The sequence below is a fragment of the Crinia signifera genome, chromosome 4 (assembly GCF_055691185.1).
Source record: "Crinia signifera chromosome 4, ASM5569118v1, whole genome shotgun sequence".
Taxonomy (NCBI): Eukaryota; Metazoa; Chordata; class Amphibia; order Anura; family Myobatrachidae; genus Crinia; species Crinia signifera.
In genome coordinates this window covers 220977653-221003916 of record NC_139220.1, presented here as the reverse complement: position 1 = coordinate 221003916, position 26264 = coordinate 220977653, and the positions used below count along the sequence as shown (strand labels likewise).

The 26264-nt window shown below is 43.2% G+C and overlaps 1 protein-coding gene across 1 annotated transcript in view; it reads left to right on the top strand.

Moving 5' to 3' along the window:
* MINDY2 (MINDY lysine 48 deubiquitinase 2) overlaps positions 1-26264 on the top strand; it is a 77961-nt gene that overhangs the window by 23688 nt on the left and 28009 nt on the right. The window contains exons 3-4 of the mRNA XM_083183817.1: positions 11665-11729; positions 20200-20358. Of these exons, the coding sequence (XP_083039943.1) occupies positions 11665-11729; positions 20200-20358 (224 nt within the window). The remainder of the gene's footprint in view (positions 1-11664; positions 11730-20199; positions 20359-26264) is intronic.

The following is a 26264-nucleotide window of genomic DNA, read 5'->3' as shown; positions in this document are numbered from 1 at the left end:
AAATGTCAAGTGTTGGGTATGAAATATAATTAGCATTTCAGGAAGTCGCAGAAGACCTTAAATGCAGTTATGCAAATTAGGGCATATATACTGTAGAAATCGTTTAATACAAATGTCTTTCTTTTTATATAGGTGTGTATGTATATTCTCTATAAAATCTATCGGTACTTGTGTAGTTTCATGGCGGCAGACTATGCTAAGTTTTCAGCGTAGGCTAAGCTATGTTGTCAGTGTAGCCCAATGGCTGCCTAGCGTAGTCCGTGTAGTGTACCCACGGCAGCCCTGCGTAGTCACCCTACTGTCCCCACGAACTGCAGCTCTGTCCCTGGCAAGCCTAGTGAGCGCATCACTTACAGCGCCGGTAACCAACAAATCCCCTGCGCTGGCGGACGCCAGCGGAGATGAGATCATGCGGGCGCCGGCAGAGAGGCGTTCTCTGCCGGCGTCTGAGATGCAAAAGCGTCTCAGTAATTATTGCGGCAGGGTACAGCAACCCTGCCTGTGTCCGCTACAGGGAGAAGGACTGGGTTAGGGGTTCGGTATTGTGTGCGTCTCCTGCACAAAGGGGGGTGCGGCGCGTCATGTTACATACTAGCAAATGCCTCTATTTCAAACCCCCACTATCCACGCTAGCCCAAAGCGTTGCGAACGGATGCATTACACAAGCTCCAGACCTGTTCATACCCCACTATCCTTGTCGGCGTGTGGTGAGCCATCGAGGCTGAAGCGTGGCGAGCGGACGCGGAATACACGTAAAGTAATCCGCGTCCCCTCGCGGGGCTCTCTGTGCTCGCCACACTTCATAAAATCATCTCCACGCCGACGTGAATAGTGGGGGTATGAACAGGTCGGGAGGACGCGTAACGTTTCCCCTCGCCGGCTTACTATGCTCGCCACGCTTCAGGCTGACGTGGATAGTGAGGGTGTTTCAGGAACACATTCACACCTGTCATGTCAGGCAGGTTAAAATGGTCAATGGTTCCCTCACAATGTAATAAGCGATGACTGACTACGTAAGCTCCGGCTACGCTGGCCGCGGGAACACTATTTTAATTCTGACAGGGACGCTACGATGACTACATAACTGCCGATGTGAAACTACACAAGTGCCTTGCCTCTCTCTCTTTTTCTCTTTCTCTTTTTCTGTTCTACCTCTTCTCTCCCCCCCCCCCCCCCCCCCTTGGGAAACCAGGAGATTAAAATAGCTGTCATCTACCAATATAGTCCTTTCCTACTAACCTGTCCCTGTGACAGCATAAGTAAGATCACTTTTTTCACATTTTTTTTCCACCACATGTCTACATGGACACTACAAAAGTGCACTGTGTATGCATGGCTCTCTGTGCTCGGCACACTATTTTATTCTCCCACCATGCCCTAGTGCCAAGTTTTGCTATTTGTCCATGCTAAATCTCATGCAGAGCATGCTGGGATGTGTAGTTCAACAGCATCTGGAGTGTCAAGGTTAGCCATCAAGGCTCTAGTTCAGGCATGTCCAACGTTGGCCCTCCAGATGTTGTGAAACTACACATCCCAGCATGCTTTGCCACAGTTTTGCTGTTAGAGAATGCTAAAACTATTGCAAAGCATGCTGGGATGTGTAGTTTCAAAACATCTGGAGGGCCAACGTTGGACATGCCTGCTCTAGTGGATGGTAGGGCATGAAATACCACCTGTCTGCTCAAAATAAATGAAAAACATCATGTCGACCTAATGACCTTGTCGACCTTACCCCATGTCAACCTTCATGCATGTCGACCTAATGCTTGTCTATCCAGTGATACCGTATTCCTTCTGAATGGTGTGTGTGTGTGTGTGTGTGTGTGTGTGTGTGTGTGTGTATATATTATACTTTTTTTTTTTTTTTTTTTTTTTTTTTTGGTACTTGTGTATTATCTGGGCGCCCGATTTTTTTTGATTGTATGCCTTAACTTAAGGCATACAATCAGATGCGATGGACCCGATTTTTGCAGAAAAATCGGGTCCATTGCATCGCATGCGACCAAGTCGCATGCGATGCGATCAACGCGATTTTTACATTGGGTCCAATGTTAAATTCCCCCCAGACCTCATAATGCCCCTCCATTGTGCACGCCACAATCAACGCCGAAGCGTGGTGAGCGGCGGCGGTACGCGTCCTCCGACCTTTTCATACCCCCACTATCCACGTCGGCGTGGAGTTGATTCTATATAGTGTGACGCGACATACGAGCCGAAAGCGTGGCGAGCGCAGGCAGATTACTTAACATGTATTCCGCGTCCCATCGCGGGCTCGCAGCGCTCGCCACGTTTCAGGCTCATATTCCGCGTCCCCTCGCAGGGCTCGCCACGCTTCGGGCTCGCTGCGCTCGCCACACTATGTATAATAAACTCCACGCCGACGTGGATAGTGGGGGTATGAAAAGGTCGGAGGACGCGTACCGCTGCCCCTCGCAGGCCCGCTGCGCTCGACACGCTTCGGGTTTGCCTTGATCGTGGCGTTAACTATGTTGGGGCATTGTTAACCATCAGGGTGCTTACACCATTAAAAATGGGGTCTGGGGGGCATTTAACATTGGACCATCGTGTCCATCGCATCACATGCGATTTGGTTGCATGCGATCGACCCGATTTTTCCGACCTAATGAAAAAATCGGGCACCCAGATAATACACAAGTACTTTTTTTTTTTAACAATCTATTTATTAACCAGCATTTGTGCAGTGTCATAAGTGAGGTATGCACATTTAATGCTATGAAGAGGTTGAGGCAATCTGAATGCAGCTCAGGACTACGACATAAATTTTGTGTAACAAACCACAGAGCGGAAGTTGTCAGGCACTCCATATTCAACAGACTGCAGTTTATTTACGAAGACAAGTTTATGTAGTGTTTCCCACACTAAGGGCTGGATTCAGTTAAGGAAGAAGAAAAAGGTATTTTTGTGTCTGGAACACACCATGTTGCAATTCAAGGGGAGCAAATACATTTATATTGTTTCTCTGCAGGTAAATGTTCTAAGGATTTATTTATGAAATGCAATTTTGATTTGGTTGAACACCCATGTTACATTTGTCGTACCTGCAGTGCAACATGGTGTTACCCATTTGTGTGCTTTTTTTTTTTTTGGTGTTTTTTTGCTTTGCTAACAAAGCTGAATCAGGCCATAAATCTTTTTTAAATGGTTGTTTTTGTTGCCTCCGTACATCTACAATGCAGTTTGTAAAACCTAGCAATCAGAGGAGCCATATAATGCCCATGCCACCTAACTTCCCCAGCAGAAAGACACATTTGCCTACTTTAATTGGATAATGATGTATTCTTCTTCATACTTGATGGCAGCCATTACATTGGGGTCATCCACCTCTCTCTCCATATTAGACAAGTATTCGCCCCCCCCCCCCCAGGATTTAGCTCCTCCTCTTCCTCTCCCTACATAGCTGAGCACCTTCCTAGTATCCATAATCTTTTTCCTGTCTCCTCTGTCTGTAACAGGTAGTTAGTAGCTAGTATTTTTTGTTTTATAGTTCCAGCAGGCTGGTATGCTGCTGGACCCTGTGCAGTGAGGGGATGGCGGTGCCTTACCCTTTTTGAGTCCGGGCCGGCATCATGGACTCCCTTCTCCCTCATGGATGTGCTGTACTGGGCTGGCGGTGTCTAGGCAGAAAAGTCCCATTTTGCCCAGGCGTCCCTGTGTGCCTTACCCTGCACACTGGAGGTAGCGTTCGGAGGGCGCCTTTTCGGCGGTGGTCGGCGGGAGATGTCCGAGGCATCTAGCACAGGGGGGTGGCATAGCAGCAGCATCTCTGGCGTAGTTACTGCGGCGGGCGGTGTTTTATAGCTGCTGCTACAGGAAGCCAGTGCCGGAGAGTGTTCTGCACCTCATTTCCGGCGAGCGCCTGTCTCTGCACGCGGCCTGCATTCCAGCGGGTCGCGTGTGTTCCAATTACCGGAAGTGCTGGTTATTAAGCGCCTGCCCGGTGTTACAGGCGCTGGAATGCTGCTGCTTGGTTATGGGGGAAGCCTCTCTAAAAGTCAATATGCCACTGCCCAGGTAAGTCCTCATTGAGGACTGGTATTATTAGGTAGTTAGTGTTTCTGTTTCTTTGTAGCGTGCCTTCAGCACCAAAGAAGAAGACATGTAAAAAGAAGAATGCCAAGAGTTGTCCAGCTTGTGATAAGGCATTTGTAGGGGAAGATGTGTTATGTCAGAATTGCATACAGAAAAAAGTTTCAGGCCCTAATGTATCATCGCAGATTACGAAGTTAATGAGCTGGATGAAAAATAATTTTGTGAACAAATATGAGTTTTTGGGTACTAAGAGGTCCAAGTCGCAGACCAGTTTAGAGGATGGAGGATGATTATAGATCAAGAAAATTACTCTGATAATGAAGGGTCTGGTGATTCCAGCGTGGAATCCGGTGAAGTTTTGGAAGATGAGTGATTATTTAATTTGGATCTGGTGGAGGTTGTGTTAAAAATTTTTTTATATAAAACACTAAACTACAAGCAATCAGTAAAATCTGAGTTTGATGCTTTATTCGTGGATAGATCGAAGAAAGGCAGATGTTTTCCCATCCACAAGGTTGTCAAAGACATATTATCTAAAGAATGGCTTAATGTAGACAAGAGTGGGTTCATTTAAACGAGTTGATAAAATGTTTCCCATTTTAAATGGTGTAGCATCCCTAAGATTGATGCGGGAGTGTCGGAGGTTACTATGTGGACAACTATTCCCCTAGAACAGTGGTTCCCAAATCTGGTCCTCAAGTACCCCCAACAGTGCACGTTTTCCATGTCACCCGGCAGGTGCACTCATTATTCAGTCACATTTTAAAAGATCCACAGGTGGAGACCTGGAAAATGTGCACTGTTGGGGGTACTTAAGGACCAGGGTTGGGAACCACTGGGGTGTCCATAAAGGATGCAATGGAGAAAAGGATGGAAAGTGCCTTGAAAAGTCTGCATATATCTTCCTCCGTTTTTATGAAATTGGGAGTGGCCATAGCCTCGCTTTCCAGAGCGCTGAGGGTATGGTGTGCCTCGCTGCAAGAAGACTTACAGGAGAAAACTTCTTGTGAGCAGATTAGTAAGAATCTGGACCAAATCCAGTTAGCAGTGGATTATATTTGCGAGGCATCCCTCGATGTGCTGAACATTTCAGCAAAGTCATCAGGTGTTGTAGCTAGAAGGGCCTTATGGTTGAAAGTCTGGGCTGACTCACACTCCAAAAATAAACTGGCCACACTCCCTTATGAAGGGACATTTCTTTTTGGGAGTAGATTGGATCAAATGATCCAGAGAATGTCGGGAGGCAAGTCGGTGAGATTGCTACAGGACAAAAGGGAAAAGTTTCCCGCGTATTCTGCCAGATCATACTTTTTGAGAAAGGTACGCCTCGGGTACATCCAGGGCATTTTTCGTCGGTCTGTCTAAAAGAGATGCGAAAATTCTGGATCTGGTCAAAAACGGTGACCGTGCATGTCCTGTGGAACAAGTCCCAGTGGCAGGAAGACTGTTAAAATTTGCTCACATCTGGGAGCAAACCATCCAGCACAGATGGGTGCTAGAGGTGGTTACCATGGGATACTGCCTGGAATTTCTTTCAAGGCCAAGAAAGGCAACATTTTTAAGTTACAGGCTTCCTCTTTCAAAGATAACTTTAGAGCCTCTCTAAGTCTAAAAGGAGTAATCGAATCTGAGGCAGTAGAGAATGTCCCAGATACAGAAAAAGGGTTAGGTTTTTATTCCCGTTTGTTTATTATAAACAAGGTTTATAGAGGCTTCAGGACCATACCAGATTTAAGAAATATCAACTACCGGATAAGAAAAAGTAAGTTCCACATGGAAACAACCAAATCTATACTGATGGGACTCAGAACGACTATCTGGTATCAATTGATTTGAAAGATGCCTATTTCCATATTCCCATTGCACTGAACGACAGAAGGTACCTAAGGTCACTACCAGTTCACTTACCTTCCGTTTGGCCTTACCTCTTCTCCAAGAGTTTTTACAAAGGGTCTTGTGGTGCTGATTGAAAGGCTAAGAAAGATCATGTTATGGGCGTACTTAGGCGACCTCCTTAATTTCAGCACAGTCAGAAGGCGAGGTGGTGACAGCAAGAGATTCTACCATCCGATTCCTTCAAGATCACGGGTGGTTAATAAATTGGGAGAAAAGCCATCTTCTCCCTACACAAAGCATTCCGTTCTTAGGAATATTTATAGACACACTTCCGTCCAAATATTGTCAGAAAAGAGGTGCGACAAGATCCAGCAGTTAATTCTCCTGTTTTACGAGAACAACTAAGTCTTTAAGGTCAGCACTGAGCTTGTTAGGTATGATGGCCTCCTCCGTAGAAGTAATTCCCTGGGCAAGGTGGAGGATGAGACCATTTCAGTGGTTCCACTTGGATTACACGAAGAGGCAAATTTCCCTAGAGCAAAGAATGAAAGTTCTGGATAAAGTATTCCCTCGGCTAGTGGGAAAGCGATCGTTTAAAAGCAAGAAAATTGTCTCTGAAGAGTCCCCTATACGAGGTCATTACCACAGATGCCAGCACCATAGGCTGGGGGGCACACTGCCTAGGCAGAACCTGTCAAGGGATATGGTCTGTTCAAGAGTCAAATTTCTCCTCCAATCACAGAGAATGCAGAGTAGTGTGGCAAGCAATAAAATTCTTTGGCAGAGATATTGCAGCATATCTTTTTAGACAACGCTACAACTGTTTCATATATCAACCGGTAAGGGGGAATACAAAGTCAAATATTATTGAAGGAAGTATAGAGTATTATGACGTGGGCCAAGGAAAATCTTCAGTCGCTGTCAGCACTGCCTGTACCGGGGGAAGACTATCAGGTGGCAGATTTCCGCAGAAGCATAATGCCCGGAGAATGGGAGCTGAAGGAGTTGGTATTTCAGTTGATAATAGATCACTTCGGCCAGCCAGAAATAGATCTTATGGCATCATCAATCGACAAAAAACTTCCTTGGTTTTTCTCCAGATATCTGACACGGGGGTTGTGCGGAGTGGATGCCCTGTCTCAGAAACGGAAATTCTCTCTGGCCTATGTCTTCCCTCCATTTTCTTTCATTCACAGAGTTCTGTGGAAGAACAGAGAGGAGCCAAGTCATAGTTGTGCTACCGTATTGGCCCAGAAGGGCTTGGTTCCCTATGGTGGAGAGTATGGCGATATCGGATCCGTTGTTCCTGCCAGTATCTGTAGACCTTCTGAGTCAAGGGCCAGTCAATTGTCAAGAGCCTCAGAAGTTGTGTTTGACGGCCTGGAAATTGAGAGGCAAGAGTCTGCCTCCTGAAGTCGTTGAAGTGTTACTTCAAGCTAGAAAGAAAGTTTCATCAAATATCTACTATAGGATATGGAAGATATTTGCAGGATGGTCCAAAGACAGATTTCATTTTTCCCAAAGCAAGACTATTGAAAGTCCAAAAGCTCTCAGGCACAGGAGACTGCAAAAATCGGATGTCCAGAGAATCCTTTTGGTGAGACCAGGCGGTGGAATACATGGACGGTAACCGGGACTGAACAGGTGTCCCCCTTTTTCACATCATCTGGAAGTCTACCATGGAACTCTGGCTTCCCCTGGATACCATATTGTTATGGTGATATGCGATTTTAATTCTTTTAAATTGTGAGTGTATCTATGAATACATTTTATGTGTGTTACAAAAACATTATTGCACTATTTGTCTGCATTTTGGAGTTCTTTAGAGTGGTATCGTGAAGGATTCCAGGGATCGAAAGATATTTGAATTCCATATGGATGGAATGATATGCTTATGTAAGTGAAGGTACATGTGAGTGTGAACTTGACTGAAAAAAAATTCCATCTGATACTGACAATATTGCACCATTTTTTGCTTCTTAAAAGTTCTTTCAGGATAAAGACAAAAGAATCAAAGAAAACAGAAATTCTTGGGAGGAAAGTGTTTTTTCTTCATAACCTATTTCCACATTGTTTAACATTTGGGTGGCGCTTAATTTTAGAACACATTTTTAAATTGTCTGGTATACAGTATTTACCTGTACGATCTTCAGTTGATTTCATAAAATAACTTCAGGTTAGCTGATATGACATGCAGCATAACAATAGTTCCATCACTGACGTACAATAAATGCTATACAAATCAAGCTATTGGATTTAAAAATGTGTTTAAGGAGAAAGGCAGGGGATAGTTTTCTGATGAAGGCCGTAAAAGTTTACCAGAGATTATCAGATTATTTCTTTTTTGGTACTTGTGGAGTTTCACAACTCCCACGACCTTGATCGTATGCCAAAAAATCGCATCGCATGCGATGCGATCGCACCCGATTTTGCACTGAAATGCATCAAAATGCATTGAAATGTGTAGTAAACTTGTGAAATGCCCCCAAATGCCATTTTTCATAGTGTACCACCCCCACTATCAACGTCAACCCGAAGCGTGGCGAGCGCAGCGCTACGCGTCCTACGACCTTTTCATACCCCCACTATCCACGTCGGCGTGGAGTTGAGAATAGAAAGTGTGGCGAGCGCACGCGGATACCTTCACAGCTATACGCGTCCCCTCGCGGGCTTCACAGGTATCCGCGTGCGCTCGCCACGCTTCGGGCTCGGTGGCTCGCTGCGCTTGCCACACTTTCTATTCTCAACTCCACGCCGACGTGGATAGTGGGGGTATGAAAAGGTCGTAGGACGCGTACCGCCGCCCCTCGTGGGCTCGCTGCGCTCGCCACGCTTTGGGTTGACGTTGATAGTGGGGGTGGTACACTATGAAAAATGGCATTTGGGGGCATTTCACAAGTTTACTACACATTTCAATGCATTTTGATGCATTTCAGTGCAAAATCGGGTGCGATCGCATCGCATGGCATCGTATGGCATCAGATGCGATCGCATACGATTTTAGACCAGAAATTATCAAAAATCGGTAAAAATCACATCGTATGGCATACGATGCCATATGATGGGAGCCGTGATACTCCACAAGTACCTCTTTTTTGGATGGCTATCTTATATGGCGTCCATGCTTGCACAAGCAAGAAATGTCAACCAGGGTACATATAAGGAAAGTTACCTAGGTGCATAAGCTTTTTAGCCATTATGCTCAATAGTAGTCTGTATTTGTTTTGAACTTCTTCATACTTTGCCATCCACATGGACTCAGATCAGAATTGTTAAAGTGTGCCAATCTCAGCAGTAGCTGAGCACCTTGCCTGAAGCATGGCGAACAAAACCGTATACTACAGTAGTTGGGGTCACTTGCTCAGGTGTCGACATGAACACGAAAACAAGTGAAAACCACATATTAAAGTGGCCACCTCAAAAAATGACTCTTGTCATAGGACCAAACTCTGTTTTATTGAAACCACAATTAAGGGACAGGCAGTATATCACTTTTTCTATTACCGGGTCCAGAAAAAAGTATTTGAGCGTTTAAAAAAAAATAAAAAAATAAAAATTTCCATTTCTTTATATTTTTGAACCTAATCAAATAAAAAAATCTGCAGCGTAACGTAATAAAGTCAGAGTTTGGCGTCAGTGCAGGATGCCCGTCGAAGTCTGACGTTTTAAAGGGGCAATCTTATTCTAAGCTAAAGGTTAAAGTCAGCGCTTGGCCAGGATCCTTCACAGTTGCTAAATTTGGGGTCGTTACACCCTGCACTGATCTGGAACAATACAAATGGCTCTGTTTGCTAGGGGAATATATGTTTAAGCTACTTTTATACAGAAGGAAGCCTTTGAGAGACCTATCAATCTACATTGCTCCTCCTCTTATGGTCATTGTGTGACTTATGGCAAGTGTAGTGCACAACATGGCTTTCTGAATAGCAGTGTTTTATTTACATAACTGTATTTATCCTAGAAGTAATTTGCTGCAGGGTCATTCCATGAAAGTCCTTTTTCATGTAACATTTGTTACCAGTTTCCATGTCAAGCTTTGCATCAAATTTAAAGTATATCATATAACACAAACTTTCACTTTGCACAATATAATCAAACACGTGCTCAAAAAAAAATTCACATCTGTTTAGGCAAGAAAATTTAACGTTTTTTACCATGAAATGACCCTTCACAAGAGTTTTTTGTGGACCTGTCTTGGAAGCACTTTAAATAGAGGGGTTTTTTTTGCACTAGTGAGCTACATGGAGTGAAATAATATGTCAGTATATGGGAATTTTGTCTGTAATCTAGCTAGTGTAATGCTACTGCATAACTACCCAAGTCATTAACTCAAACAGATATCATGTCAATAGCATTTAAAAATAATAATTATCCACACCCTTGATAGTGTGTGGTTGTAACCTGTTGTTTCAGTTAACTTTTCAGTCATTTTATTGACACACTATAGCCATTTTTGGGGCGATCGGACGATTTTTACTGCAAGTTGTTTGCGATCTTATGCGCACTCCCTCGGATCTTTAGTTGCATTTTCTGATCTTCCCTTGGGCGTGCTCAGGTATTCTGGAGTGCTTGGATATTTGGTGTGCGTGGGCACATTCAGACACATTCGAGTATTTGTGTCGACAGGCGATCAGCAGGATGGGCGATGTGTGTGGGAGAGAAGACGACGCACACCTACACATCAGTGGCATGCATGGAAATATTCTGGGGAAGCCTACACTGGCAGCGCGGTTTAGCCCAGAATATTTCCAGGCATACCGCCGAAGGGGTTCAAATTTTTCTGAGTTAATAAGATAAATCTTAATAGGGGAATCCTAAAATAAATCTAAAGATCAGATCTTTCTAGTTTTTGGGCACCTTAAGAACAGAAATATCATTGTTACCCATTACGTGTGCCACAGGGGCATGACTATTTTGTGCACAAAAATGTCTGTAGCCTCAAAAGCAGTTGCAATATTCCTTGTTTAATATTCTGCATACATTCATTGTATCATGAGCATTCTCATTAATTGTATATTTTAATATAATATGATTTATTAAAAAAAAAAAAAAAAAATATATATATATATATATATATATATATATATATATATATATATATATATATATATATATATATATATATATATATATATATATATATATATATATATATATCTATCTATATATATATATATCTATCTCTCCTAGCACTGTACATCCATATTTCTTTCAAAAGCAGTTGAATTTGTTTTAAATTATGGGTTGTAAAACAAAAATATGTAAATTCTGATATAAATATTGTCTAAATACTCATTGTGATGGTAAATGGAAGTTGATTTCCCTCTTACAAATGCAGTAATATTGCTCTTGATTTATTAAATCTAAAGCCCCGTACACACGGGGGAGATATATTGCTCAGCCATATATGGGTGAGCAATGTATTGCTCAGTTTCTCCTTTTCATCAGCGACCAGAGATGGTCGCTGATGAAAAAGAAACTGCCGGGGGAGCCCGGCAGTGGAAATCAGCTGGTCGCAGGAGCATGTTCCTGCGATCACTACAGAGGTAAAAACGGGAGCGCGCACCCGGCGATATAACGCCGGTGCACACTCCCATCGTGGGCAATATGGTCGCTTAGCGACCATATTTCCCTCGATATTATACAAAATCTCCCCCGTGTGTACGCACCTTTTAGAATATTTTGTTACATTTTGCAGACAATGGCGATTGTGTTCTTTTCAACTTTCAAATGTGTGATTATAATTCGTACCAATGTTTCTCCTCTTGCCCCACACAGGAGACTATATTTTAGATGCAAAACCAAAAGAGATCTCTGAAGCTCAACGTCTGAACTACGAGCAGGTAATAACTTCCACTGTATTTTTGTTATGATGATGCTCTTTACTTCAACATGATTACCAGTTGCCATAATTACTGCATATCATGTTTATTTTGAGCCAGTTGGCTGCTGCTGCTGAAGTTTTGTTCTCTATATCGAGTGAACTGTGGTTTATGAAGGAAGGTTTAATTAGTGCTGCAATTTAAGTAGCAATAACAACTTTGTTGCAGCGAACATAAAGAATGTGTTTTTTGAAGGTTGGCAATAGACTGTAATTGCAACTGTAAAGAAATATTATTTCTTAAAAAATAAATACAAATTGTATTGTGTGGCACTCATCTCCGTCCCTAATTCGTTTCTCTCATCTGTAACCACCCCCTTCCCATCTCTGTCCCATCACACTCCTGTCCCTGCCCACATCTTACCTCCTACCATCTCCAGTCCCAAATTCAAACTTTCCTCTGGGTGACTGGGATGAACTTACAACTCTGACAATGACCTGATACTATTCCATAATACTTTTTTTTTTGGTTGTCTTATGTTCCATCCATGAAGGACCTTTCCATGCTACAAAGTATGTCCTATCTCTATGATGCGATGTAAATTGCTAATCGAGTGCAATGTGTATGTGCTTGTGCAGGTGTAGGCCAAGCCAAATATGTTTCCAGAGAGCCACCAGCATTACAACATATATAAACATTTACAAAGTTAGTACTGATATGCTTTAGAATTGTTTGTGTTAGTAACTTTAGGACCATATGTGTGGAGTGGGGGATTCAGTTAGCCTTGTTAATTTACTGGGTTAAAAAGGGGTGGTAGCCCCTGACTGTAATGCCCCGTGCTATTCAGTGCCTTTTTCTCACCCAGTAAAATAAACTGATACTGGGCACTAACACACACACACACAATCTAGGATAAGTTCCCGGACCTATGTGTTAACACAACAGCCGCACCCGGAAACGGGCCCTTTATCTGGGATTTCTTTCAGAAGCGTGCTCAGGCTTGTTAAAATAATATCCTTGTTAACTGCATCTTGTGGGCTGCATTTGGGGCTGATGGAATAGCTCCGTGGATAAATAAGAATGCAGTAAATTACCACAGCCAATTGAATTTCCCCCCTATATCTATATAAAGGCCTGCACATTATATAATCATATTATTTGAAATAATTAACCATGCACTTGATAGAATACAGATGGTTTGCAGTCAGTGGATAGACAATATCTAGGTCGGCCACTAATGGTCGACACCTAAAAAGGGTCGACATACCTTGAGTTTACCCAAGCTTATGGGCGACATAGGCAAGGACAACACACCTTCACCTCTCATTTACCAAACTAATTGAGGATAATATAACTTCTTACAGACCCTTATTCTGCAGAGCTCCGTCATTTGTGAGGGTCCTAAATACAAAGACATTTATAATTGAGCTGTAATTTTTATCCGGCGCTTTGTGCTGTCGACTATTTAAAAGATGTCTCTGACTGAACATTACACATGACGTTTTTTTTTATGACTTATTGGTTTGTTAAAAGTACTGGAAGGTAGCAATACAAAGTGATGTAAATCAGTCAACTGAATAAGAGGAATCATGTGATGTAACTCCTGCTGGAGTGTGATTTGGCCCTTTCCCAAAATGTCATAAAACCTGATGGAGTGTGTTTTGTACGATAAGGTATATCAGCCTAAGGAACAGCATAAATGCCATACAGCTGGAATTAGGTTCTAATTAAATATATGCTGAATATACGTTTATCGGTATAATATAATGTGGCAAATTATGGTCTAGCCCAGGGGTTCCCAAACTGTGCGCCTAGGCTCCCTGGGGTGCCTCGGAGCACTTGCAGGGGTGCCTCGGTTTGGTGGTCCAGAACCGATTCTAATTATTTATGGTCAATGTATTCGACAAAATCAGTGCTTGTGGCTTCCAGTTTTAAAATATGTGGATAAATAGAAGTGAATCTACATAACTGGACCTAAGAATGACATATAAGCAAAACATATTTAATTTAATATTGTTTTCTGAAATTCTCAGTAGCAAACTTTGCACCTAGGGGTGCTGTTACAAATATTCTGATAATCTAGGGTGCCGTGATGCAAAAAAGTTTGGGAACCACTGGTCTAGCCGAAGTGCATTGACAGGGACAGCTTCCCTCTTTCTGCACAGCTCTCACTAGCTGCCTGATACCTGGACACATCCTCTCTTGTCCTCCATCCTCATCAGAGATCAAGGCCCCACCCCTGTGCTTTCTGACCATCTGAGCCATTAACACTAATCTTATTGGTCTTATTATGTGGCCATACTAGCGCAACACATTTATTTTTAAGATAATTTGGTATATGCTGTTAAATAGTGCTCCTAGTGCTTTTTTTTCGTTCCCCTTTTCTATTGCTCAAATTTTTTTCTCTCCCACTACTCTTTGTATCCTCTCTCCACCCTACTGTGTTGTGCTTTTTCTTCCTCTGTTCCCTGCTCTCCCTTCCCTTCTGTCTTTTTAGAGTTGTGTACTGTTCCTCCTCCTTTACGGGCCTTTTTCAGTCCTTATACTGACCAGACCCTGAGTCTGCATTGTGCATAGTTTTCTTCAGACTCTGCAGTGGGCATGCTCCATGCACGTTGGGTACGACATTCGTACACTAATCTGAATGTATTATATAGATAATCCTTGACATTACTTAGTTTCTTTAAATCTTCCCTTTTTTAATTATAATAGAGCATACACACGGTGAGATACAGATGGAGCCGGCCTTGTCAATCTCCGGCGCTCGGCAGATCCCTTGCGCCGGCGATAGAGACTGGGACGTGTATGTGTCGCACGCGCGTCCCAGAATTGCGGCGGATGGCCAGCGTTTCCCAGCCTGTCTCTTGCTTCGGGGAGACGCTGCCCAGTTCGGGGGGCGGGGCGGAAAGGGGGATCGGTGGAGAGGGCGGGGAAAGCATCAGGGACCCCCGCCGAGCTCCATTGCCATGGGGCGCAGGGGCGTCTCGTGCGCACACGCCCCCTGGCAGGAGCCGGCGTGCATGGCGGTAGAAACGCCATCCACAGCAAGGACAAGGCCGGCTCCATCTGTATTCACTATTTTTTTTTCTATTCGATTTTGCTTATAGAAGCAAATTTAAATGGACATTCATAGTTACATAGTTACATAGTAGGTAAGGCTGAAAAAAGACTTGCGTCCATCTAGTTCAACCTGGTATAGATATCCATTGCTGATTTGGTTGGTTCTGGTATTTTACAGACAAATTATATTTCTTATTTGTACCCATGGATGTTTTTCTCCAGTAAATGTTTGTCCAACTTTGCCTTGAACGCATTTAATGAGCCAGCCGTTACCACCTCTCTGGGAAGAGAGTTCCAGAGTTTGACTGTTCTGACCGTAAAGAAATTCTTTCTACTAGCTGAATGAAATCTTTTTTCTTCTAATCTATACTCATGCCCTCGCGTCCTAGATTCCTTTCTAGTAGAAAATAGGGTGTGTGACAGTTCCTTATATTGGCCCTTGATATACTTGTACATGTTGAGCATGTCCCCCCTTAAACGTCTCTTTTCTAATGTAAATAGTCCCAAATTGCTTAATCTCTCCCTGTAGCTTAAATTCTCCATTCCCCTAATAAGCTTTGTTGCTCGCCTTTGGACTTTTTCTAATTCTATGATGTCCTTTTTATAGTGTGGGGCCCAGAACTGTACTCCGTACTCTAGGTGAGGTCTCACCAATGCTTTATATAGTGGCATAATTACCCTTGAGTCCCTAGTTTCCATTCCCCTCTTAATACATGCCAGAATTTTGTTGGCCTTTTTTGTAGCTACATTACAATGGGCACTACATCCTAGATTGCTGTCTATTTGGACTCCTAGATCCTTTTCAAGTATGGAATTACCCAGTTCCTCTCCGCTAAGGTTGTAACTTGCACACTGGTTGTGTCTCCCAAGGTGCATAACCTTACATTTATCTACATTGAACCTCATCTTCCATTTTTTTGCCCACTCATCTAGAATTGCAAGATCATTTTGAAGCATGGTGACATCTTCTGGTGATTTGATGACTTTGCTAAGTTTTGTATCGTCCGCAAAGATGGATACATTGCTGAGTGACCCTATCCCAATATCGTTAATAAAAATGTTAAACAAAATGGGCCCCAAAACCGAACCCTGGGGCACGCCACTTAGTACCGGTATCATATCTGATACGGCACCATTCACAACCACTCTTTGTTCTCTATTACATAGCCAATTCCCTACCCATCTGCAGATATTTTCACCCAATCCTAGGTTCTCCATTTTATTAATCAATCTCTTGTGTGGGACAGTATCAAATGCTTTAGCAAAATCTAGGAAAATCACATCTACAGCATTTCCATTATCGAGGTTTTTGCTAACCTCTTCATAGAACCCTAGTAGATTAGTTTGGCATGAACGATTTTTCACGAACCCATGTTGGTTAGTACTGAGTAGAAGGTGATGATCTAAATATTCCTGGATACCATCCCTTAAAAATCCTTCAAATAGTTTACCCACAATTGATGTTAAACTAACGGGTCTGTAATTAGCGGGATCTTCCTTTTTTCCTTTTTTGAATATTGGCACTACCTCTGCTATTCTCCAATCTTTTGGTACTATACCTGACGATAGTGACTTGCTAAAGATATAATGTAGGGGGGTAGCTAGTTCATCCCTTAATTCCATTAATACCCTCGGATGAATCCCATCTGGCCCTGGTGACTTATTTGTTTTGAGTTTGCTTAGCCTCAGTATTAATTCTTTCGGCGTGAAATCCACAATGAGATCTGGCTTATTTGTCCCGTTTGTGGTAAATGTTCGTTCCACAGTCTGCTCTCCCTTAGTAAATACTGATGAGAAGAACCCATTTAACAGTTTTGCTTTTCCCTTGTCCTCAGTAACACTTTTTCCACTAGTATCAGTTAATGGGCCTATGTTTTCCTTAATTAAACGTTTACTATTTATGTATTTAAAAAATTTCTTTGGGTTGTTTTTGCTTTCAGTGGCTATGCACTCTTCATATAATATTTTAGCTGCTTTGATTACCCCTTTACAAGTTTTGTTTGATTCTTTGTATTTTGCGAATGCCTCCTCATTCAAGTTATTTTTATAGAATTTAAAGGCTCTGGTTTTATTGTTGATAGCTGACCTTACTTCTTTGTCCAACCATGGTGGCTTTTTTTTGTTGAATTTACCTTTAGTTACTTTAGGAATGTATTCAATAGTTAGTGAATCAAGCACCTTTTTTAGAGTATCCCACATTTCCTCTGCATTTTTTCTCTCCATAACCGTTTCCCACCCAATTCCTGTTAGGGCTTCCCTAAATAATTCAAAGTTCGCTTTTCTGAAGTTTAGTATTTTTGCAGTTCCTTTTTGATGTAATTTACTGAAGTTGATTTCCAGTGAAACCATATTGTGATCACTATTCCCTAATTGTTCAATTACTTTTGTGTTTGAAACTAAGTCTGTGTTATTTGTTAATACTAAGTCCAAGAGCGCCTCATCACGAGTTGGAGTTTCTACCGTTTGTGTAATAAACTGGTCTTTAAGTAAGCTTAAGAACCCATTGCTTCTTGCTGATTTACCTGTTTCGTTTTCCCAATCAATGTCGGGTAAATTAAAATCCCCCATAATTAATACCTGACCCTGATTTGATGCTTGTTTGATTTGGTTTAAAAGAAGAGACTCTTCCCTTTCATTTATATTTGGTGGTCTATAGCATACCCCTATTATAAATTTGTTTTTTGGTTTCTTATTATTGTCGGTTATCTCTGCCCACACTGTCTCCGAGTTGTCGTCTTCCAGGTCTGTGCTCATATTTTTCTCACATGATGTTAAGTTATTATTTACATATAGGCACACACCCCCGCCCCTTCTATTTTCCCTGTCTTTCCTGTAGAGTGTATATCCCTCCATGTTTAATGCCCAGTCATGCGACTCATTACACCATGTTTCTGTAATACCAATGATGTCGTAGTCATCCCTACTGATCACCGTTTCAAGCTCCCCGATTTTACTCACTAAGCTTCTTGCATTAGCCAGTAAGCATTTTAATTTATGTTTATTTTTAGATATGGCTCTAATATTGTGATTAATTTCACCCCAGGACCCATTTGAATTCTTTACTAGCTTCCTCTTTCCCCTCTCCCCTTCAATAGACTCTCTACAGGCCTCCCCACCATGCACACTGCCTGCCCTCTCCATAGTTCCGGGAATTCTTCCTCTGTCATTCCCTCCTTCCCGTATACTAAGATCATCTGTACCTAAGAACTGTAATGGGGTAACGTGACTGTTACAACATAACATTTTATTACATGACATTCCTGATGCACCCTGAGAGTTACCCCCGATTATACCCTTGTTATGTCCCAGGACTTCGCTGCAGATTTGATTCTCAATGCGCTCTCCCGTGTAGTGTAAATCGAATAGATTGCAGCCAAGACTAGATAGAGGAAATCTAATAGTAGATAGTGCAAATCTAAAGTGTTCACTGCAGCATTCGATTCAACGTCCATCTCCTGCCTGAAGCCAGGGTTGATCTAATAGCAAATCGAATGGAAAATCAAATCGAAAAAGAGTAGAAAAAACTTCAGAGCATGTCGAATAGTCTATCTATATCTAACAGGAATCGATTGGAAAACTTAATCGAACCGTGTGTACACACCATTAGGCACACTGGGGCAGATGTATGAAGCTGCGTTATGTGCTTTTTCTGCACTAACGCCAGTAAATGCTCTTTTTTAACGGCTTGACCTATGTATGTAAGGGGCTGTTAACGTCTGCCTGAGGCAGCCCTGAGCTTAACGTTCAGGCGCTGCCCTCTTGCTTTTAGTTATTAGGTTTTACGTCTCCGGCAATGTATTATTGCCTTCCCAGACGTATTTTCGCTCTGTCCTGTTCGCCAGCCCCGGGCTGGCGTTGTGGTGGCTTTACATTGTTAATTTTTTTTTTCTTCGTTTTTTTATTAAAGATTTTTATGCAGGGGGACAGGGATGGCTGCTGCGGGCAGGGGGGAAAGAAATCATCTGCCGCGGCCAGGAGGTTAGAGGAAGCGGGTACAGCATGCGGGAGGGATGGGGGAACGGCTGCTGGGGCGGAGGGGAAGCAGTATCCCACTGATGGAGCTGCCGCCGCTGGTCCCCCTGATGGAGCCGCCACAGGTCTCCTGCTCCAGAGGGAAGGAAGGGGACCTGCGGTGGCTTCATCAGTGGGACCAGTGGCGGCTGCTCCATAAGGTGGACCAGCGGTGGCAGCTCCATCAGCGGGACTCACGGCAGCAGCTCCATCAGCAGCAGCTACATCAGTGGTGGCAGCTCCATCAGCGGGACCAGCAGCGGCAGCTCCATGGCAGGGAGAAGGGGAAGCAAGTACCGTGGCCGGAGGATGCGGAGGTATAGCTGGAGGCAGGGTGACGGGGAGCACCAGCCACTTCAGCCAGAGCAGCGGATTGGTAGTTGCAGCAGCCCGGGGAAGCAGGTGCCGTGGCCAGGGAGGGACAAGCTGCAGCAGGGTGATTTGTATTAACTCAGCGGGGTCCCTCCGGCGATGTGTATTAACTCGGCGGGGTCCCTGCAGTGCATTGGAACTTACTAGCGCTATCCCCCGGGCGGCGGCGCGGGAAGAGCGCGGCTGGGTTTGAAAACTCTTACTGCACGCTGATTGGCTGAGATTCAGCCAATCAGCGTGCAGCAAGTCTTTTCAAAATCAGAAGCGCTTCCCGCGCCGCCGCCCGGGGGATAGCGCTAGTTAGTTCCAATGCACTGCAGGGACCCCACCGAGTTAATACACATCGCCGGAGGGACCCCGCTGAGTTAATACAAATCACCCTGCTGCAGCTTGTCCCTCCCTGGCCATGGCACCTGCTTCCCCGGGCTGCTGCAACTACCAATCCGCTGCTCTGGCTGAAGTGGCTGGTGCTCCCCGTCACCCTGCCTCCAGCGAGTTAATACACATAGCCGAGTTAATACAAATCGCCGCAGGGACCCCTCTGACCGCGGCTTCCACACATCGCTGCACAGACTCCCCCTGCCAGCTCCAATAGCAGCTGAAGTGTTTTGGGTGGGGAGTCAGTTGTCAGTTCACGGGATGGCGGCAATGGGGCTCGATGAAATATAAAGGCAAATAAGGAGAAGAGGTGAGTTAACGATTAACGTTACTCACTAAAGTCAGAATTATACATTAGGGTGAAAACAGTCCCAGCTAGTAAACGTTATGACAGGCGAAGTAGGAAACGTTATAATACAAACGTTATGGACAGATTGATACATCTGCCCCACTATTACTAGTTCTTAATTTTCCCATTCAGTATTTTTCTCCTTAGTTTGTGATTTTCGTGATGGGTCCTATAAAATCTTAAAACTTTCCGTAGTGTAAATGGTTTAATGTTTTGTAACCATAGAAAGTACTGGTTCCTAGGCGTTGTCATTTTCTGCGAAATACCCTGTACAGGTCTGCCCACATTATGTTTTTAACCTGTATTGTCTATGTATTACAGAATATGAGTGATGCCATGGCAATTCTACACAAGTTACAGACTGGCCTTGATGTCAATGTGAAGTTTACTGGAGTGAGAGTCTTTGAGTACACACCAGAGTGTATTGTGTTTGATCTTCTTGATATACCGTTATACCATGGTTGGTTAGTAGATCCAGAGGTATGTGTGTAACGGACATGGTTGTTGAATGTATTCTTTATATAATTTCATTCCTTTGCCTCTTTGTCTTCCCTATATTTTAACTTTGTGTAATTTGTATACTTGGATTTGTGCCTAATGCAGTTGATCTCAAGCTGTGTGCCTAGGCACTCTGGAGTGCCCCAAGTCTATTGCAAGGGTTCCTCTGGTTGGTGGTCCAGGGCCAAATCAAATTAATTATTTATTATTTATAAGTGATAGGCAAAACCAGTGCTAGGGTCTGCCAGTCATAAACATGTATACAATCAGAAGCACAACTGTACACTACCACATAACTGACCCTAAGGATGACCGTTACAATAAACATAATTAATTTATGGTACTTGTTTAGTTTCACGGCGGCAGCGTCTCAGTCGCAGCAGCGTCTGTGTCCCCTTGCGGGGCTCGCCCACGCTACAGGCTCGGTGGCTCGCCACGCTATCTAAAATCAACTCCATGCCAACTTGGATAGTGGGGGTGTGAACCAATTCACTTGACATGGACTTTATTTTAGATAGTTTTCCGAGTGCCGAACCCAGAAGTAGCGGGCGGCCATGCTGCCGCCGTGAAACTAAACCAGAACCGAATTTATTAAAAATATCTCAATAAACTTTTATCTTTGGCGTGCCGGGAAAAAAAATGCAGATAATCTAAGGTGCTGTGATTCAAAAAAGTTGGGAACCACTGGTCTAATGTGTTGGACACACACCTGTCTTCTGTCTTTGTTTTTCAAAGACCATCAATGTTTTTAGCTTTTTTGGTATTTTTTAGTTTACATTTTGCAAACTGATAGGCAGCCAATTCACTTACACATTATAATTATAATTGCAGTTTTCTCCTTGCATCTCCAACGCTGGGTTGTTGCCTTATGTGTTATATGCTGCAGACATGACCATGATTAACAGTGTTTACAGGTGTGTTCTACATCCACTGAATATGGAACACATAGTTGGCCTTAATGAAATGAAAAAGACCTTTATTCATTTTTACTCAAGATAAAAAAGAAGAGCATCTATTCATTTAATACAAGGGATGATTATGGTTAAAAGCTCGCCAGGGGATGACTTCGGTTAATAGGCACGCTGAGCCTAGGGCTGTCTTGCCGTGAGAAGATGGCACGTGTTTTGATTTATTGGGGATATTGAGGCAGGAGATGAAAAATCCTCGATCATAGCCCTATTTTCAGCAAAAACATCCTAGCATAGCTTACCGTTTGCATAGCATAGGCATGCTATTGTTGTATAGCCTACGCTACACATGCTTTCATGTCAATAGGAGCTGCTTATGCCAGTCTTGCCATTAAAGTGAAATGGAGCCGGCTAGTGTTGTGTATGCATCGTGATAACTCTACAGTATGCTGCATTACTCAGCAACACTCATCTTCCCCTAATGCTGCTGACTTCCTTAATTACATCTGTGCTAACCAAACAACATTTTGTCTCGCAAGACTCCTCATACCCAGCTTATTATTTCCCTCCCCTCCCCTCCCTTGGTTGCTTCACTCCTGTTATTAAAAAAAGACCAGATCACACCTAGGTTAGATTTATGAAAGCCTCTATAACAAAAAAGCTGGTGTTGCTCTTAGCAACAGATTAGTTCTAGCTGTCATTTCTTTATTGGAGTGTTGAAAATGATCGATATCTTTATAGGGTGTTATGGACAAAACCACCCCTTGTCGGTGTTAGACATTTGCAGTAAGTAAATCTTCCTCCTCCTTCTTTCTCTTCTGCATAATCTTCTGTACTTGATCTCATTTCCTTCAAGTTCTATGCACCTAAAGTCCTATTGCTTACTTGTTTTTTTTCCATCTTTAAACAAGTACTAACCCCATTTCTACCCTCCCATTCTTTTCATTCTATATTTGCATAGCAGCCTGTCTCCCTTTTTTCTTTTCACTCTTCTCGACTGTGATTACCATGACTGCCTTCACTAATGCCAACAATGATTGGCTCACTATTAAGTCCAAGGTATATGTATTTCTTATCTTGCTTGACCTCTCTACCACTTTCAATACAGTCAAGCACAATTCTCCAGTCTTCACTTCCTTTGGCATTTGCAGCACTTGCAGTATTTTGGTTCACTGCTTACCCTTTGTGAATGGTTCTTCATTTTCTCTATTAATGGCTGACAACCGCACTATCTCTCTGTTGGCCCTACAGGTAACAAAAATAAAATACATTGGCCCTTTACATGAAAAGAAGAACCCAGTAAATAACAGTTGAACTGGTGGTGGCTGTAAACTGGTTGGGGCATCTCTAGATCTGGGGGCACATTTGAGAACAGTGCAAGGTACACTAGTGTGCCACGGCACAGTGGTTCAAAAACACTGCCTTATTCATTCAAGAAGTTAACAAAAAACTTCTTAAATTATATAGAGCCTGGAGCACCTGAATGTATTCTAGTCTGATCTACCCTCACCTGCTTTCAGCTAGTAATCCTAGATGCTATGACGAGACTGATCTTTCTGATGACGCTACCCTTTTGCTACACCACGCAGAAAATCCCTATACTGTCTCTAGAATTAAAAAGTTTGTTGTGATCTTCAATTCCCTTCTCAAATTATAATTTTCATAAATCTCTGACCATGATTTATTCCCTCTTGCTTTCTTCACCCTACCTCTGACCTGTTTCTCTGCCTCATGAGAGATACCTCTCATTTCTGCCTCTGAAACTACTGGCCTGCTCAAATATGGAACTCCCTCAACCCCAGTGACCAGATATTGTGTGTTCAGTCTTTAAAGCACCTTTTTACTATAGTCTCTTATTTCATTACACACTCTGAGTGGTCTACCAACTATAACCCTGTGTACACTCTGAATCCTACTATGTCCATTTCCCTCAAAATTATTACCCTCACTAAACCAGTGGTTTAAAAAATTTAGTTTCTCCAGTGCCCAAACAGGTAATGTTTTCAGGATTTCTTTAATCATGCACAGGTGATGTAATCTATTTTGCTAGATCCATAATTATCCCACCTGTTTCCACAGATAGAAATCCTGAAAACATGAACTGTTGGGGGTACTTGAGGACTGGATTTGAAAACCCCTGCTCTAGACGGTAAGCTTTCATTAGGGCTGTCTGTTATGTCTGCTCCACCATATGTCCATGTTATATTTTTTATGGTCTGTTTTGACTGCCTGGCGCTTCATCATTTTTGTGTCTTTTTACAAATTAAGCAAATTATGTGTACATGACGATAATTTCATACTCTGATCTATCGGTTAATGTTTGGTCAGATAAGAGATGGGAATAAAATACTCCTATAGATCGTATATAGTGTAATGAGTTCTTCATAGAAACATGAACGGGTGGAGTGGTGCGCTATCAATAGCAGCTGGGACTGGGTTGTCAGGCCCAAAAAACAAATATAGGATAAAAACAGGGATGTGCCAGCGCTAGCTGTGTCTAATCATATAAACAAGACGGTTCTCATAAGATGATTATTTATTCATTAATTAATAACACGATATAAAACATATAAAGAAATAAAAAAAATTGAGCAATGTAAATATCTCTGGGATGTATGGAAATGGATTCAAGACTCCATCAAGATATTTTGTTGAAGAAATATATTGGTATATTACCATCCAATTGGTCTCCTGGATGAAGATCTGTCCAGAGAACGGTGACCTCAAATAGTCCAGTTTGCCCGATGGTTTCAAGGGCTCAAGTCTCCCTATTCGGCGTGTATTCTCCTTTAATAGCTGGATTAGGAATAAGGCAGATATCCCAATTTAGCAAAAGTCCAGATGCACAGGAGTTTTTATCGTCAGTGGGAGAGTGGACTGGTCACGCTGGATGGGTTTTGGAGGATGTCCATAAACAAAATTTCAGCAGCTCAACGCGTTTCCCCGGATACTCTGTGTCCGGATTCCTTCGGGCTCGGTCGCTTGCTGCGCTCGCCACACTATATAAAATCAACTCCACACCGACGTGGATAGTGGGGGTATGAAAAGGTCGTAGGACGTGTACCGCCGCCCCTCCCGGGTTCGCTGCACTCGCCACGCTTCGGGTTGGCGTTGATAGTGGGGGTGCCGTTGGGGGTGCTTTTAACATATTAAGCACCCAACACGTTTTATTTAACTTATAGGAGCCACTTTTAAAATGGGAAAGCCCGTTAGGGTGCTTTATATTTATTTATTTTATTTATCAACAGTTTCTTATATAGCGCACACAGATTCCGCAGCGCTTTACAAAGCATAATTAGGAGCAAAAACCCATATCAAATTACAGTACAAGACTGTTTAGGACAAGTACATGGTAAATATGGATAGTTGCATCAGGGGACAGGACACTGAAGCAATCATCACGGTGGCAGAGGTTTATATATTCTAAGAAAGGCACAAGCGGAGAGAGGGCCCTGCCCGTGAGAGCTTACATTCTAAAAGGGGAGGGTTAGACAAACGGGTGACACAGAAGGGAAAGAAGTGGGCATAAACAGTAGGTAAGGATGAGAGATGGTCAGGTTTTATGCTGGAGGGTGGAAAGAGGTCAGCTTAGTCTTTGATATTTTAAGTCTAAAAAAGCGCTGTCATCCAGGAGTAGATAGCAGAGAGACAGTAGGAGATATGAGTGAGGATAGAAGGAGAGAGATCAGGAAAGGAGCTGTAGACTTTAGTATTATCAGCATGAAGGTGATAGTGGAAGTTAAGTGAGCAAATAAGCTCACCCAGAGAGGACATATAGAGATAGAGAAGAAGAGGACCAAGAATAAAATGATGGGGGACACCTACTATCAATGGAAGAGCAGAAGTGGTGAAGTCATTAGAGGTACAGCTGGGCATTTTCAAAACAGACAGACAGTGCAAATACAAGCATTAACAGTGATATTCAAAGTTTTAGCAGTTGCAGAAATGGTGATAAGCTGGATGAACAGTCAGATAGCCAGGAGTATTATGTTGTGAGTATGAAGTGAGCTCACTCAAAGCAGTCCCTTGGTTTTCTGAATCACTTTGATATCAAGATGTTAAGTTGGTTGGCAGTTTCTGTCCAGAATAAGTCCAATCTTTAATCTATGTAATTTTTTTCTCCCTACTTAAAAATCTTCCTACTTTAACCCCTTCCCGACATTTGACGTATATATACGTCATGGCCGGGAAGTACTTCCCGACACATGACGTATATATACGTCATGACTTCTAACTGTCACTGCGTCTAGAGACGCAGTGACAGAGGGACGATGTCTGCTGTCCCTGACAGCAGACATGTCCCTGCATGCCCAGGGGGGGCTGCGATGCCGCCCCCCCGTCGGCGATCGCTGTGATTGGCTGTTCAGTGTGAACAGCCAATTACAGCGTTTTCTCTGTCACCGGCGAATAACGTTCGCCGGTGACACGGGATCGGAGGTGATTGGTGCTGTAAAGTACAGCACCAATCACCGCGGGGTGTAAGGGTGACACTGGTGTCACCCCACCTCACCCCGCCCGCCCCCAAAGGCCGTGATTGGTCCGTCGGACCGACGGACCAATCACAGCCATGGAGGGGGGTTTAAACTAACGGTGACTGCACTGCAGACGCCATTCCGGTCTGGAATAGCGTGCAGTGCGGTCACCGTGCCCAGCTGTCGCCATTTACTGACCAGAACCTTGCTAAATACTTACCTGATCACTGCCTGGATCTTGCTTCTTCTTGTGACATCCTGTGCTGTGTTGTGCTGCTGCGAGTTATTAGATAGAGAGAGAGAGAGAGAGAGAGATAGAGAGAGATAGAGAGGCCTAGTGACAGAGAGTGCTATATTTTGTGCTGCTGCAGTGTAATAGAGTTATAGATAGAGAGATAGAGAGAGAGATAGAGATAGTGACAGATTGTGCTATATATTTTTTATATAACTGACTGCTGCCCCCCCTTTTGTGCTGATCAGTATAAATTAACTGATCAGCAACTTTTTG